Genomic DNA, 15,137 nt, shown 5'->3' with positions numbered 1-15,137 from the left:
CTATTAATAGTATTTTTAACATTGTTCAGTGTATCTTGTTGTTTTTCTGTTTTTTGTTAAAATAGATTTCCTTTTATTTGTTTTAGAAAGTAATGAATATTTGGTGTTAGTAGACACTTCGTTAGTACACATCCATTTATTGTCTTTCAATCAATACTCGGCTTGTAAATTGATGGAGTTGGGTGGGTTGTTACATGGAATGTAATTTGAGTAGAATCTAATTTTACTGAATTTTTGGTGTGAGTGTACTTTAGCAGTGAACAATGTTTTTCATTATAAATAGTGTACACTGGAGCATATTGTAGCTTTTACATTGTTAAGGAAGTCAAAGGTGTCAGTCTGGTGCAGTTTTTGCCCATTAAAAGACATTAGCTCAACTTGTAAAGCTAATGAATAGTCAGTCATTCAATGTGACCTCTTTATTACTATGTTGGTGTTCGGCATTGGTCTCATAATCTTTAGGTGTTTGGTTCAATTCTTGATCTTGCTAGTGCATAGTGTTTGAACAAGACATTTAATTTCACATTGCCCCAGTTCATTCAGTTGAAAAGTAATCCCAGAGGGAGGGATTTTAATCCTGTAATGGGCTGCAGTTCTCTATAATGGAGGAGTTTTGTACTCTTAAACCCCATAGAAACTGAAAGAAGCTCTGGTCTAATGAACCTGTAAGCAACAAACTGACACCATTTAGCATTCACATTCTTCTGTCAAAAATAATGCTTATTTGTTCACATTGTTTTGAATTAATCATACATTATCTTGTAGCTTTGAGATTTTGATGAGGGAACTGTTAATGTTTAGAATGATATTGTCAGGTTGGTGTCAGAGGATACATCTGGTCAGTTTGAACATAATATTTTGGCTGGATATGGCCAATTGAAATGCTAAATTAATTATGAGGTCACTTGACCTGCTAGAAATAGCAACCAAAGGTTACGTTGGATAACGTACTTTTAGATACCCTCTTGAAAGGACAGGATTGTCCTGTCTTGAATGCTTTTGGTTATAGGTCTAATCAGTCACAACTGACCTGGGGTTAAACAGCCACCATGATAGTGAGTTGTGTGTTTTCTTATGGTTTATCTTTATAGGAAGGTTGATTGAGTTGTTCTCAGTAACTGCAGATGTGGCTTGTGTTTCATTGCCATTTTAACCTTTTAGTACTTAGATTACTCAATCAGCTGTAATGTGTATTTATTCACATCATTTTGAATTAATGCTGCATTATTTTCTAGGCTTGAGATTTTGATGATGTGATTGTTTGTGTTCAAAATGACATTCTAGGAGGTGCGAGATCTGACCAGTTTGAACATTAAACTTGTAGAATATTTTGACCGGATCTGGCCTGGTTAAGTGCTAAAGGGCTGCTGACTAAACTAACTGTTGTTTCCTTATATATACATTGATAATTACAAATATGATACTACATTTGGACACAGAATCAGTTTAGTTTAGAGTACTGAACATGGTGAGCATGTATTCTCCTGCTCAGCACATTCAATTATTTTATGCTAAGGCCTCAATTTGATATCGTATTTGTTGGAAATTTAGCTGAGAATTTCATGTTGCTTTGATGACTGACCATGATGCTTTCATATTCAACCAAAATACTAAGTTGTTCTTCATATGAACTGTTGAAAAAGAATTTGAACTGTCAAATTAGTGTTGAAAGGGCATCCAGCTGTAGAAACCATGTCAAATCAGACTAGAACCTAGTGTAGCTCTCTGGCTCATCAGCTCCAGTCAAACCATCTAACCCATGCCAGCATGGAGAGCAGATGTTAATCGATGATGATGATGATGATGATGGTGATGGTGATGGTGGTGATGGTGGTGATGGTGATGGTGATCCATTCCTTCTCTAAAATATTCTGGAATAGTCTGCAGCTGCTCCCTCCTTACTTTTTTAACTTGTAATGTACAATTGTTAAGTGTCTGATTTAATGTGTGGTATGTAATAGTTTTCAGAGTTATGTATATATTTATGTATGTATGTGTTTGTCCCCCCAACATCACTTGACAACCAATGCTGGTGTATTTACATCCCTGTAACTTAGCAGTTCAGCAAAAGAAACTGATAGAATAAGTACTAGTCTTACAAAGAATGAGTCTTGGGGTTGATTTGCTCAACTAAATGCAATGCTCCAGCATGGCCACAGTCAAATGACTGAAACAAGTAAAAGAGTAACTTGTGTATCATCATCATCATCATCGATTAACGTCCGTTTTCCATGCTGGCATGGGTTGGACTATATATATGCATACATTCATGTATCTGACCGTGTGTGTATGTTTTTGTATTGACATCACATGATAGCTGTCAACAAGCATCACCAACATACAAAGGATGTGATTCATTTGTGAAAGAAAAATAGCCATATCTAACCAAGGGGTAATATCTTACTTGGAAACAGGTGCTGGTTGGTAACAGGAAGGGCATGTGACCATCTGAGCATGCTAGCTTGGAAATGTGGACATTAAAACAATGGTGGTGATGACCACAACAGTGATGATAATTACTTTACAGCCTTACAAACAACATCTGACACACTACATTTCAAGCTATTTAGTTTACAAAGAGCAGTAAACGTTTTTTTCTGATTAACACGGCAGCTATGGCGGTGGTGGTGAAAAGTGCTTATCAAGGAAACTGTAAGTTACATGTTAACAACTCAAGACTGAGCCAGGGTCATAAGGCATACAGTCTTTAAAACCAGTGGAAACTTGAAATGTAAGCCTTCTGGTTACAATACAGTAAAAGTTGATGTTTATTATTGGCCAAATCTAAATGTGTAAGCTTAGATAATTAGATTTCTCAGTATAATTCCTGGACGAAATGAAAATCAAAGTCATTGATAGATTATTAATTAAGCATGTCTCAAAACCAGTGACCAATTAATACCACTACACAATTCTCTGTAGCAAGTTCTTTCAATACTCATAGAAATAGAGATATAAACAATCAGACATTGTCCTTGAAGACAATAGAAACAGAAAATTCACTTCATGAAACTCACTGGTCTTGAAGGTTCTGTTAAGTTCATGGGTGTTGTTCTTCCTTCTAGACTTTATGAGTAAACAAGAAATTGAAATCAGTGTCAATGTGAGGTAAAAAGATAAGAGCAACACCCACAATAATAATCCTTTTTACTAGGCATCGGACCTGTAATTTTGTGGGGGTGGGGACAGTCCATTGTATCAACCCCAATGCTCAACTGGTACTTCTTTCATTGACCCAAAAAGGATGAAAGATACAGTTGACCTTGACTGAATTTGAACTCTGAATGTACAGCCAGAAGGAATGCTGCTAAGTATTTTGTTTGGCATGCTAACAATTCTACCAGATTGCTGCCTTAATAATGATAATAAAATATAGTTTAACACAAATGTAATTATAAAATTAATTACATTGTAATTATAAAGTAATTACAATATGATTATAAAGAGGTGTTGACTGAATATTTGTTCTATAAATATATGTAATAAATCTATTATTTTCATGATTTTTTCCATTACAGATCACATGACTAAAGTAAAATATTACTAGTTGAGTGAGTAAGGGAGATAACTTTGAATGTGTCTGAATTCATACTTGTCAATAGAAGTACCATATTTGATGGGATATAAGATGCCTTGATTTCCAAAAAAATGTCTCAAAAAATCACCCCTGGTCCTATATGTGAAGCTGGACCTCCCATATGCTAATTTTGTCCCTGATACTTGCTTTTTCCTGAAGATGCACTGCTGATATTGGGATGCCTCTAATATGTCTGTGCATCTTTTATTCTATCAAATGCAGTTTCATGTTTCTTGTCTTATAGTAACTACTCTCCTTTGTAGAAATGGTCAGAAAAGTACACCAAGTAACACAGGGAGATGAAATGTATTCATAATTTAATTATAAAGGGATGTTGACTATGTATTTATGTAATAAAAAGGTGGGTTTGATGATTTCCAATGTTTTCAACATCAGAAATAGCCATAGTATGGTTACGTATAATGATCAGGAAACAAATATTATGGGTTAGCATATATTATTTTCTGGCTGAGCAAGTAAATGGAGATAACCATAAACATTTTCAGTCTTTTGGCTATTATGAGTAGAAATTATCAATTAATCTTTCAGCATTTAAATCAGCCATATCCAGCCAAAATATTCTACTTGTTTTATGTTCAAACTGACAAGATCCAGCCTCTCACACCTACACTACAATGTTATACTAAAAATAAACAATTACATCATTGAAATCTCAAAGATATGAGAATTAATTCAAAACAATGTGAATCAATAAGCATCACATTTAATAGAAAAATCTGAACATTAAAAGATTAATTTAATTTTGTAATGCTGCTCAATGTTATTTTATAAGCAATTAGTATATTTCTATTGATGATAGTTAAGAAACCAGAAATATTTGGACTTGTCAAATAATTTTTGCTTACTCCAAATACTTTTGTCCTAATAACTATATTTAATCCTGCTGCTGTTGTTATTTGTGATGCTGAAAACTTTGAAAATAATCTAACCATTTTACTGGTTAAATAAGTTGTCCCTACAAACAACAAATATAACTGAAAAACAAAGCAATGAGTTAGACTGAATATAATTATTATTGTTGTTGTGGTTTTGGCAGAATCATCAAAATATTGGAATAAATGCTTTGTGGTATTTTCTCTGAATTATTTTCTCCTTAGTTCAAATCCTGCTGAAGTGAACTTTGCCTTTCATCCTTTTGGGGGTTCATAAAATCGAGTACTTCCCCAAAATTTCCAGTTTTGAGCCTATGTAAATAATAATAATAATAATAATAATAATAATAATGTAAATAATAATTTCTTTTATTAGCCAGAGGGGCATAGGATGAGGGGGGACATCACAAGGACAGAATACATAAAGGATGAGAAGGAAGAAATGGAAAAATGATTGAAATGTGATAGAAGTATACATCAGTCACTCTGTGTGGCACCTTGAGCAAGTACCTTCTACTATAGCCTTGGGCTGACCAAAGCCTTATGAGTGGATTTGGTAGACAGAAACTGAAAGAAGCTCATCATATGTGTGTGTGTGTGTCTTTGTATTTGTGTTTGCTCCCCCATCACTGCTTGACAACCAGTGTTGGTGTTCTTACATCCCCATAGCTTAGTGGTTCAGCAAACGAGACTACTAGGCTTAGAAAATAGTAAGTCCTGGGATCAATTTGTCACTAGCCATTCTCTGTAGCAATACCATTATGGTCATGTCTGTGGGATGTAGCTGAACATGTCATTTATTCTGGAGTGTGTGACCCATTGTTCCCTCTCCCGCCATTTTTTTTTTTTTTTTTTTTTTTTTTTCTTTTTCTGTTTCTTGTTTCCTTGTAATTAAATTGTGTTAAATAAAGTTCACCAATATTTGAAAATTAGACACAGCATTATTTTTAGCCAGAAATCTCTCAATATGTTACTGTTGGATTATATTTAAGCAAATTTTAATTCAGCTCTTTTGTATTTTAAAAACTTTCTTGCAAGGTTGCACCTGAGAATACTTTAGTTGCATTCCAATTAGCTGCGAATCAAAGTGTCTATGGATTTGAGTCAGATGTACGAATAAGGTAAATTACATTGTTTCTTTCTACATTTTGAAATATAAATTCTGTAAGTTATTTCTCAGCTATGACCCATTCCTGATAACTGGTGATTCAGTTTTCTCTACTAGAAATATTTGTTGTTAAATAAGATGCAGTAATAGCTATGTGGTCAAGAAGTTCACTTCTCAACCATATGGTTTTGGGTTCAGTCCTGCATGACAATTTGGGTGTCTTTTATTATAGTCCTGGATTAACCATTGGTTTGTTAGTTAAATTGATACATGGAATCTGTACAAAGTTTGTGTGTGTGTGTTTATGTTCTGCACTTGTATGAAAACTTGCTGAGCCAGAGTCAATGTCGTCTGCTGTCAATTCCCTGTAAACAAATCATTTGGCAGCTATGCTTTCAGAGACAAGTACAATGAAAACTCCCTTTAAAAAACAGGTGAGAATTAGTGACAGAAAATGACTCTGTCACCATCCAGTTCCATTATTATCAATTTGAATGGGGAGCTGCACAGAGTCTTGATATTCAATATCCAATTAATATTGTTGGGGTGTGCAGATTATACCAACCTAGCAAGGTACCTCAATTTAAGTACCTAATTCAATAGAACCTTAATTACATGTATATATATTAGAGGAAAAAGGGGATCTAGTCTTTCTCATTCGTAAAATAAGCCCCCCCCCCTAATTTTGCTCAGATTGCTTTCAATTTTGGTGTATCGATACAACTCTGAATTTTGATTACGACCAACCAATTACTTTATCTCGTAACTTAAAGAATCTGATGTTATTTGGAATTAAAGTTGTACCTTACCACCTTATCACAGAGGCAATGACAAGAGACTGAGACCTCTGGAGATATGCTGGAGACCCGGCAAGTAAAGTGAGATCACAACCATAGCCTATACCAGCGGCGCATAACCAGCCCATTTAAAAAGTACCTTTGAATCATTGTGCAACTTGCTGTCCTTGAGGAGACCTATTGAGTCAAGTAAAACCAAAATTACAATCAGAATCTCAATCAAATTGAAATCAAAGATGGAAATTGTAGTTGTGGCTGATGCCAGTGCTGCCTGACTGGCTCCTGTGCCGGTGGCATGCAATAAGCACCCACTACACTCTCAGAGTGGTTGGCATTAGGAAGGGCATCTAGCTGTAGAAATATTGCCAGATCAGATTAGAGCCTGGTGCAGCCTCCTGGCTTGCCAGTCCCTAGTCAAACCATTCAACCCATGCCAACATGGAAAACGGACGTTAAACGATGATGATGATGATAATGATCCTATTTTAGAACATCTTGAAACACACATATAAAACTATAGATGCCAGCATGTAATTATTTGCTTAGAAATTCACTTTACAACCATGGTGTCCTGGGTTCAATCTTACTGCATGGCAGCTCAGACAGCTGACTTTTCCCATAGTCTCACGTCAGCCCATTTTTTATGGGTGAAACTGGGTAGGCTTAAACTGTATACAAGGCCTGGATTGTACATGTAACCGAAAGGTACAGCTTTGTCACATACTCTGTCATACTAATTCTGCATAAGAATTGTTCAAGAAACACACACCTGTAGAATAATCAGCTATTACACACTAAATTTTGCTTGTTTTACCTTTTTCAATGGTGATGTATTCTATATATACAAATGCTTTCTCAAATAAAATTGCACTTCATTTTTGAAACTCCAGCAAAGCTATAAGATGATACCCAAGCACTCAACTATCAGTGCATTGCATCTTATTGCAGAAACAGCTGTAAGCTAATGAACTTCAGAACACAGTTGCACATTCCTTTGTCACTCTAATTTCTTATTACACTTTGTATTTGACTAACACTTTTCTCTAAGGTTATTAGTACCATCATGTCTAAATGAAATATTAACTCTATCTCTCCTCCCTTTCCTCTATAGTAAGACTGCTATCTCTATCCCTCGATTATACTCTAATCTCTTAACTGGCACAAAGCCACTTCCCTCAGTTCCACTCCCTCTCCCTGCTAAGTGGTCTTCATCTCATAAGTTATTTGGTGACCTTGCTGGTGCTGGTATCACAGAAAAAGGATCTAGTATACTCTGTAAAGTGGTCGACATTAGGAAGAGCATCCAGCCATAGAAACCATGCCGAAACAGACAATGGAGCCTGGTGCAGCTCTCCAGCTTCCCAGCTCCTGTCAAACCATCGCACCAGTGGCAGCACGAAGACAGGCATATGGTGGTGGTGTGTGCATGCGCAAGTGTGTGTGTGTGTATGTGTATTTAGATGCTATATAGGTTTCCATCAGTTTATGTCAGCCAAACTTACTCACATGGTATTAATTGGTCCAGCACTATAATAGAAGATATTTTCCCAAGGTGCCACATGATGGGACCAAACCCAAATGACATGGTTGCGGAACAAAATTCAAAACTATACAGCCAAGCCTCCACCCATAAACAATCTAAATATCTATTATCCATAGCTCTGTGTGTGTGTGGTTAAGTGAAGGCAGATGGCTTAGTGGTTAGGATATTTGGCTCATGATTGTAAGGTTGTGAGTTTGGTTTCTGGTGACACATTGTGTCCTTGAGCAAGACACTTTATTTCACATTGCTCCAGTCCACTTGGTTAGCGAAAATGAGTTGTACTTGTATTTCAAAGGGCCAGTTTTGCCACATTCTGTGTTACTCTTAATCTCCCTGAGAGGTACATTAAGGGAATGCGTGTCTGTAGAGTGCTCAGCCACTCAGCATGGCAATTCTATGATCAGACTGTTCTGTTAATCACATCAGCTGGGACCCTTGTAATCATAACCGATGGAGTTCTAGTATGTGTGTGGTTAGAAGTGATAGTAAGGAAGTTTGGCTACAGATAAACATATGTGTCATTTGAAATATTTTCTTACTTGCAGTTCAGATGGAATTCCATTTATTTTACATGACGATACATTACGACGGACAACCAATATTGAAGAAGTATATCCCGACCGAGTGGATGATGATGCTTCTACATTTACATTTGCTGAAATGCGGAAACTCAATGCTGGAAGCTGGTTTTTGGAGGTAAGTTATCTGGGAGTATTTAAAGTTTCTTGTATGGACTTTATTTTTGTAATAGGTTTTATTTATTTCTAAAATTTTCTGAAAATATTCATAAATATAGAAATAAAATTTCATATGATTATCATCATCATCTTGGTTTTAACATCCACTTTTCCATGCTTGCATGGGTTAGGCAGAGTTTATTGAGGCAGATCTTTTACAGCTGGATGCCCTTCCTGTCACCAACCCTGGTCTGTTTCCGAGCAATGTAATATTTCCCCATGACCAGACATGTTTTAGTGGAATATTGGAAATGAATAACACTGCTTGTATGACAGTGACATTCATTTACAACAGTGTTTCTCAGCCATTTTTTTTTTTTTATTTATGGACCCCTTTGATCCTATTTTACTCAAATGGATCCTCCTAGTCATTTGATGTTTAAAAATTCTATTTCTATAATTAAATATTATTAGGAATTGTATAAAAATATTAAAATACTGTGTGTATTGTAGAAGTATAACCAATTCATTGCATGTAAATTTTAACAACAAAATCTTATATAGACCCTGGTTGAGAACCACTCTGTGTGTGTGCATGTATGCATGTGTGTGTATGTATGTTTGTATACACACATACCCACACTCACTCACACATAAATAAATAAACTGATACAGATTCTCCAAATCCAATCTGTTAGTGGCACAGTAAAGATTTGTAAGACATTTCAAAGAGTGTCCATTCGAGATTCTTTAGGTGAATAGATGCACACAATTGGGTGTGTGCATCAACAGCTCAACCAACATCCCGACTCAACCTCATATTTACAAACACTGGGAACTCTTTTGACTAAAATCATATACACACACAGTGAACAATAAAAAGGAAAATGCAGGAGGAACAAATTTTAACAAACATAGTGTTAGCCTAATGCTTCAACGAAAAGAGAGAATGTCTTAATGTCTTGGACATTAGTCCTTCATTAGAAGAAAAGAAAGAGAAAAGTATATAGGGGAGTGAGAAGGAGAAGTATCCAATAAAAAGAAACAGACAAAGGGTTAGAAACCAAGTGGGAATGTTGGGATGTCATAGGTGTGTAGGTGTAAGTATATTGAATACATCCATGTCTGGAAGCAAGCGTAAGGAGGTAGCAGTGTGTGTGCGCGTTGGTGTGGTATGTGTATAGGGTTGTGCAAGTGTGGAAACATCCTTATAGTTGATGATGAAAATCATTCAGTGTCCCAAATGCTACATAACTCTATTGTACCAACTCAAATCCAGGAATTTTATATATTTACTCTTTTACTCTTTTACTTGTTTCAGTCTTTTGACTGTGGCCATGCTGGAGCACCGCCTTTAGTCGAGCAAATCGACCCCAGGACTTATTCTTTAGAAGCCTAGTACTTAGTCTATCGATCTCTTTTGCCGAACCGCTAAGTTACGGGGACATAAACACACCAGCATCGGTTGTCAAGCGATGATAGGGGGGACAAACACACACATACATATATATATATACATATATACGACGGGCTTCTTTCAGTTTCCGTCTACCAAATCCACTCACAAGGCTTTGGTCGGCCCGAGGCTATAGTAGAAGACACTTGCCCAAGATGCCACGCAGTGGGACTGAACCCGGGACCATGTGGTTGGTAAGCTAGCTACTTACCACACAGCCACTCCTACACCTATATTTCTATGTGACTATTGTAAACTGAACCACAAGAGAAACAGGAGACATGTGAGACTGTGAAATATGTTTTAATTTCATTTTGTCAGCGATAAATTTTGATAACTCTGATAAAGTCAATTTCTTGGATGCACTTTGACTGTATTCTATGAGTTATTGTCATGTGTTCTGGTAGTGGGTGGATCCAGCACATCGGGATTGTAGGGCGTGACATGTTCAGTACCGTGTATGCCTTCTCTGGGTGCTCAAAACAGCCATACACCATTGGTACATGGAGTGCATGAGGTAGTCCACAAAAGCCATTGGCACCTATGCCCACACCCTGTGGAAAACTGCCTCCAGTTCCACACGAGTTGTCAGCCTTGGGACCACCTGGTTCAGCCGTCTACATTTCATCCCACAGGTGTTCAATTGGGTTTAAATCCAGGCTGAGAGCTGACCACGGCATGGTTCTGAAGTTGTGCTGATGCAGGAAGTTCATGGTGGCTGTGGCCATGTAGGAGGGTGTATTGTCCTATGCTGACATGTGAAGAAGGGCACGATGTGAGGTCTTAGGATCTGGTCAATGTAGCGCTGCACTGGGATGCCATTCCTTCTGCCTGCACCAATATTTTGGAACACATAGTGCCTAATTCTCTGATTCAGGCCTATAGCACCCCAAATTATGATGCTTTGGCCACTCCACACATTTCTCTCCATGACACATGCATCTCTGTAGCATTCACCGCTTCTATGCCACACCCTCACTCTGCCATCCGAGGTGAAAACACATTACCGGCTCTCGTCAGAGAAGACTATCGACTCCCATTGTTAATGTCGTTAATGTTGGTGCTGTGTAGCCCACTGTAGTCGTGTCTGATGGTGGCGGGTGGTGAGGACAGGCCCTCGAGCAGGACAATGGCAACGCAGGTTGTCGGTGGCCAGTTGATGTCATACAATGTCATTGCTGATGGGTTGCTGTCCAGTGCCAATGGTCTCGCGAGCTGTCACACGAGCCAGTCTGAAGCAATCACAGAGGTGTTGCAGGTGGATGAAGTGGTCCTGGCTTGGTGTGGTCGCCTGGGGTGCACCCGCTGAGGGCACAGTCTACAGTGCTGTTGGTGTTGTTGTATCGGTGTTGCAGGTGAGAGATGGCGCTGACATGGACATTGTAAGCTTTCGCAACAACCAGAGCATGCTGCCCTGCTTGCAATCAGCCAATAGCTTGTTCTCTCTGCGCTGCTGACTATCAGGTCATACCTAATGTGTCCAAATTATGAATGCCAGGAATGCAGTTCAAGTTGATTGTTATACCCATAACCTCCACAAGACGCATGTGCATTTCGGTTTTCATGACAGTTGTTTGCAACTGCCACCCGTGGCATTCAACGCAGCTGCATTTTGGTGTTTTGTTTCAGGGAAAGTGGAAAAGTCACCTGCAATTTAAGTCTCAGCCATAGACCAGCATGTCTTGGAAACAAATTTTCAGAATTTACCATATAAAAATGACATTTGGGAAAAATCGCATTTCTTTTGCAGTTCAGTGTATATTTACTAGACACATCTACTTGCTGGCACTTTTTATTCATTTAAACCAATTATATAATTAAATATTCTCCAGTTGCTTGTTCTGATAACTAATGATTAACCATGGTAAACTTATTGAAATTGATAAATAATTATAGATATGGCTCACTTGAAGTTTTAATACCAGCAATTTGTTATACCACAGCCATAGTATGGTTAAAAAGTAATACTTGCCCAGCTTAGCGGCTAAAAATAGAGTTCAGAAAAAGGGTGGATGATACACTCTCAGTCTTAAATGTCTACCAGTTATTTTCTCTCAAAACCAAACATTTTGCTAAACTGGTTCATATTTTATATCATAATTTTCTTTCTCAAGTTTACTGTACTGATCCTGTTTTCTTATATATATATTTGTCTGCATATTAGGAAGATCCAATGGATGTTGTTGGATCTCTTACTGACAAAGCAAAGGAAATCTACAATAACCAAACCATTATGTCTTTGAAAGAATTGATTGACTTAGCACACTTGACAGGAAAGAATATTTTGATAGATATACGATACCCAGTCAAGGAAAATCGTTATAACACTACAGTTAATGAAAAAGTTGTTGATGTGATATTGAACACTGGAATTCCTCCTAAACAGGTACAATTTTTTTTTTGTTTTCACTTTCTTATTACTTGCATCTGTATGAAATATGCTAGTTTTGACATGTCAATTAGTTTCTGTTATTTATATGGTGATTGATGACACAGTTTCCTTCTTTGTATGGAATGCTTTATGAACATTATCGATATCCTGGATAAAAGTTTGCACATAAACCTGAAAGTTCTAGCAATATTAACATATTGTATTTTCTAGTATACAAGTTGAATTTTCAACCCAAAAGTTACAGCCAAGAAAGATAGCTTGTGATTTTGCTAATATAATAGTTTGTAGTAGCGAGGTGGTATTGTCTGTTGTCTAGTGTTGTATTCATAATGATGTTTGGTTGGCAGTAATTTTAAATCCAGGCTGAGAGCCGGCCACGGCATGGTTCTGAGGTTGTGCTGATGGTGTATTGTCCTATGCTGACACGTGAAGAAGGGCACGATGTGAGGTCTTAGAATCTGGTCAATGTAGCACTGCGCTGTGATGCCATTCCTTCTGCCTACACCAATATTTTGGAACACATAGTGCCTTATTCTCTGATTCAGGCCTATAGCAGTAATTTTTAAATATTAGCTTTGACACATTTGGAAACCTCAAACCAAACCTTTCTTCTAAGACTTTTCAAACACAACTGCTACTGCTATGATATGCTGTTTCAACTCTTCCATTATTGTCTCAAATCCTTTCTTTTTGACTAAAGTATCTTTCCTTGAGGCAAGATTTGCATCTTGTGTTTCCTAACTTGTTTGTTTTCCAGGCTTCTATTCTACTCAGATCTTTTAAACACAACTACAACATACAAAAAAAATAAATAAAAAATATCTTATAAAGTGTCTTTAATTGGTTTGTCCAATATATTTTTATATAATCCCAATTTAAGGTGGTAAGTTGGCAGAATCGTTTGCATGCCGGGCAAAATGCTTAGCACCATTTTGTCTGTCTTTACATTCTGAGTTCAAATTCTGCCGAGGTCGACTTTGCCATTCATCCTTTCAGACCAATAAAATAAGTACCAGTTGAGTTGCTGGGGGTCAATGTAATCGACTTACCCACTTCCGCTGAAATTGCTGGCCTTGTGCCAAAATTTGAAACCAATATAATCCCAACTAATTTTATGAATAACCTTTTATCCTCTGTTCCACTTTTTATAGATTTGGTGGTTCTCAAAAGTCTATAATTCAGTATATACCACTAATTTTACACAAACCGGGACAAGTTATCTACCAGTTGAAGATCTCGTAAAATTGCATATCTCTAATTTCAATGCTAGATATGATGCACTTAGTGAAGATGAAATCCTGTAAGTTTTAATCTTTCCTATTTTTGTGTAGCTTTGTCAATTTATCTTTATTTTTTTTCTCTACACATATTTATCCCATGCTTCATTACTCAGTTTTTCTTGTTCATGCTCTTTGAATTTACAATTTAAGTTAATTTACCCTGAACATTCAAACAAACATTAAAAATGCTGATGCAGTTAATGTCTACATTGTATATACTTTGAATTCTTTACCAATTTGATTCTGGTATTTACCTGTTATTTACACTGTTGAGAATCACAGCTGACCAAGTTAACAAGCATGACATGTTATTGATAGCTTGACATGTTATTGATAGCTTGACATGTTATTGATAGCTTGATATGTTACTGGTAGTCAGTAGTTTAAAGTAATTATCATCATCGTTTAACATCAGTTTTCCATACTGGCATGGGTTGGATGGCTTGACAGGAGCTGGCCAGCCAGAGAGTTGTCCAGGCTCCAATTGTCTGTTTTGGCATGGTTTCTATGGCTGGATGCCCTTCCTAACACCAACCACTTTACAGAGTGTGCTGGGTGCTTCCTATGTGGAACCAGCATGAGCGCATTTTATGTGGCACCAGCATGAGTGCATTTTACATGGTACCAGCACCTGCAAGTCAAAGACCTTTTGGCTGAGAGAGGGAGAGTGGGTATGGCCATAAAGGACATCCCTATATGTAAGGACGGCTGAGATTTTATGTAGCTTGACATGTTTTCTAAAGTACAGTGAATCGCCACAAGTCTTGGTCCCTTGTCATCTCCTCATTGAGGCCAACATCTGAAGATCCTTTCTTGCCACTTCATTCCACATCTTTTTGGGTCTACTCTTTCTACAGATTTCTAGTAAAGATATTTAATCATCTAAACTGATATACCAATGGAATGGTTAACTCACTTGTTACTGTATTTCTGTCAAAATACATTGCCATTTTTACAATTAATTTTGAAATAATGAAGAATTTAGTAAAATAATTTTATCATTATTAAGCTGGTCTTTGGAACATAAATTAACAGAACATTTTGAAGGAATCTATAGATTTAGATCACATCAACTCTTTAACATTTGAACCAACCATATTTGACACAAATATTCTACCTGTTTTATGTTCAAACTGGCCAAAACTAGTCTTTCACGTCTACCCTGTAATGTCATTCAAAAAATAAACAATCACATCATCAAAATTTCAAAAGTATGAGATAATGCATAACTAATTGAAAACAATCTGAATAAATAAGTATTACATTTGAAATCTGAATACATTTGAATCTGAATGCTAAAGAGTTAAACATGAAGTATGTATGATAGATCTGGTGGTAGTCTCTGGTGGGTTGTTACCAAAAGAGTTAATGACAGTTCTCTCAATTCAGGGATTCATCTTTTATCTTTTATTTG

The 15,137-nt window shown here is 36.8% G+C and overlaps 1 protein-coding gene across 6 annotated transcripts in view; it reads left to right on the top strand.

Moving 5' to 3' along the window:
- LOC106875497 (glycerophosphodiester phosphodiesterase domain-containing protein 5) overlaps positions 1–15,137 on the top strand; it is a 216,853-nt gene that overhangs the window by 135,677 nt on the left and 66,039 nt on the right. For all 6 annotated transcript variants that reach the window (XM_052968174.1, XM_052968173.1, XM_052968175.1 and 3 more), the window contains 4 exons: positions 5,509–5,591; positions 8,464–8,614; positions 12,216–12,437; positions 13,595–13,743. In XM_052968174.1, coding sequence (XP_052824134.1) covers positions 5,509–5,591; positions 8,464–8,614; positions 12,216–12,437; positions 13,595–13,743 — 605 coding nt within the window. The remainder of the gene's footprint in view (positions 1–5,508; positions 5,592–8,463; positions 8,615–12,215; positions 12,438–13,594; positions 13,744–15,137) is intronic.

This window comes from Octopus bimaculoides, chromosome 5, assembly GCF_001194135.2.
Source record: "Octopus bimaculoides isolate UCB-OBI-ISO-001 chromosome 5, ASM119413v2, whole genome shotgun sequence".
Taxonomy (NCBI): domain Eukaryota; kingdom Metazoa; phylum Mollusca; class Cephalopoda; order Octopoda; family Octopodidae; genus Octopus; species Octopus bimaculoides.
Note: the sequence above shows the minus strand (reverse complement) of the source record. Positions and strands in the feature narration are given on the sequence as shown.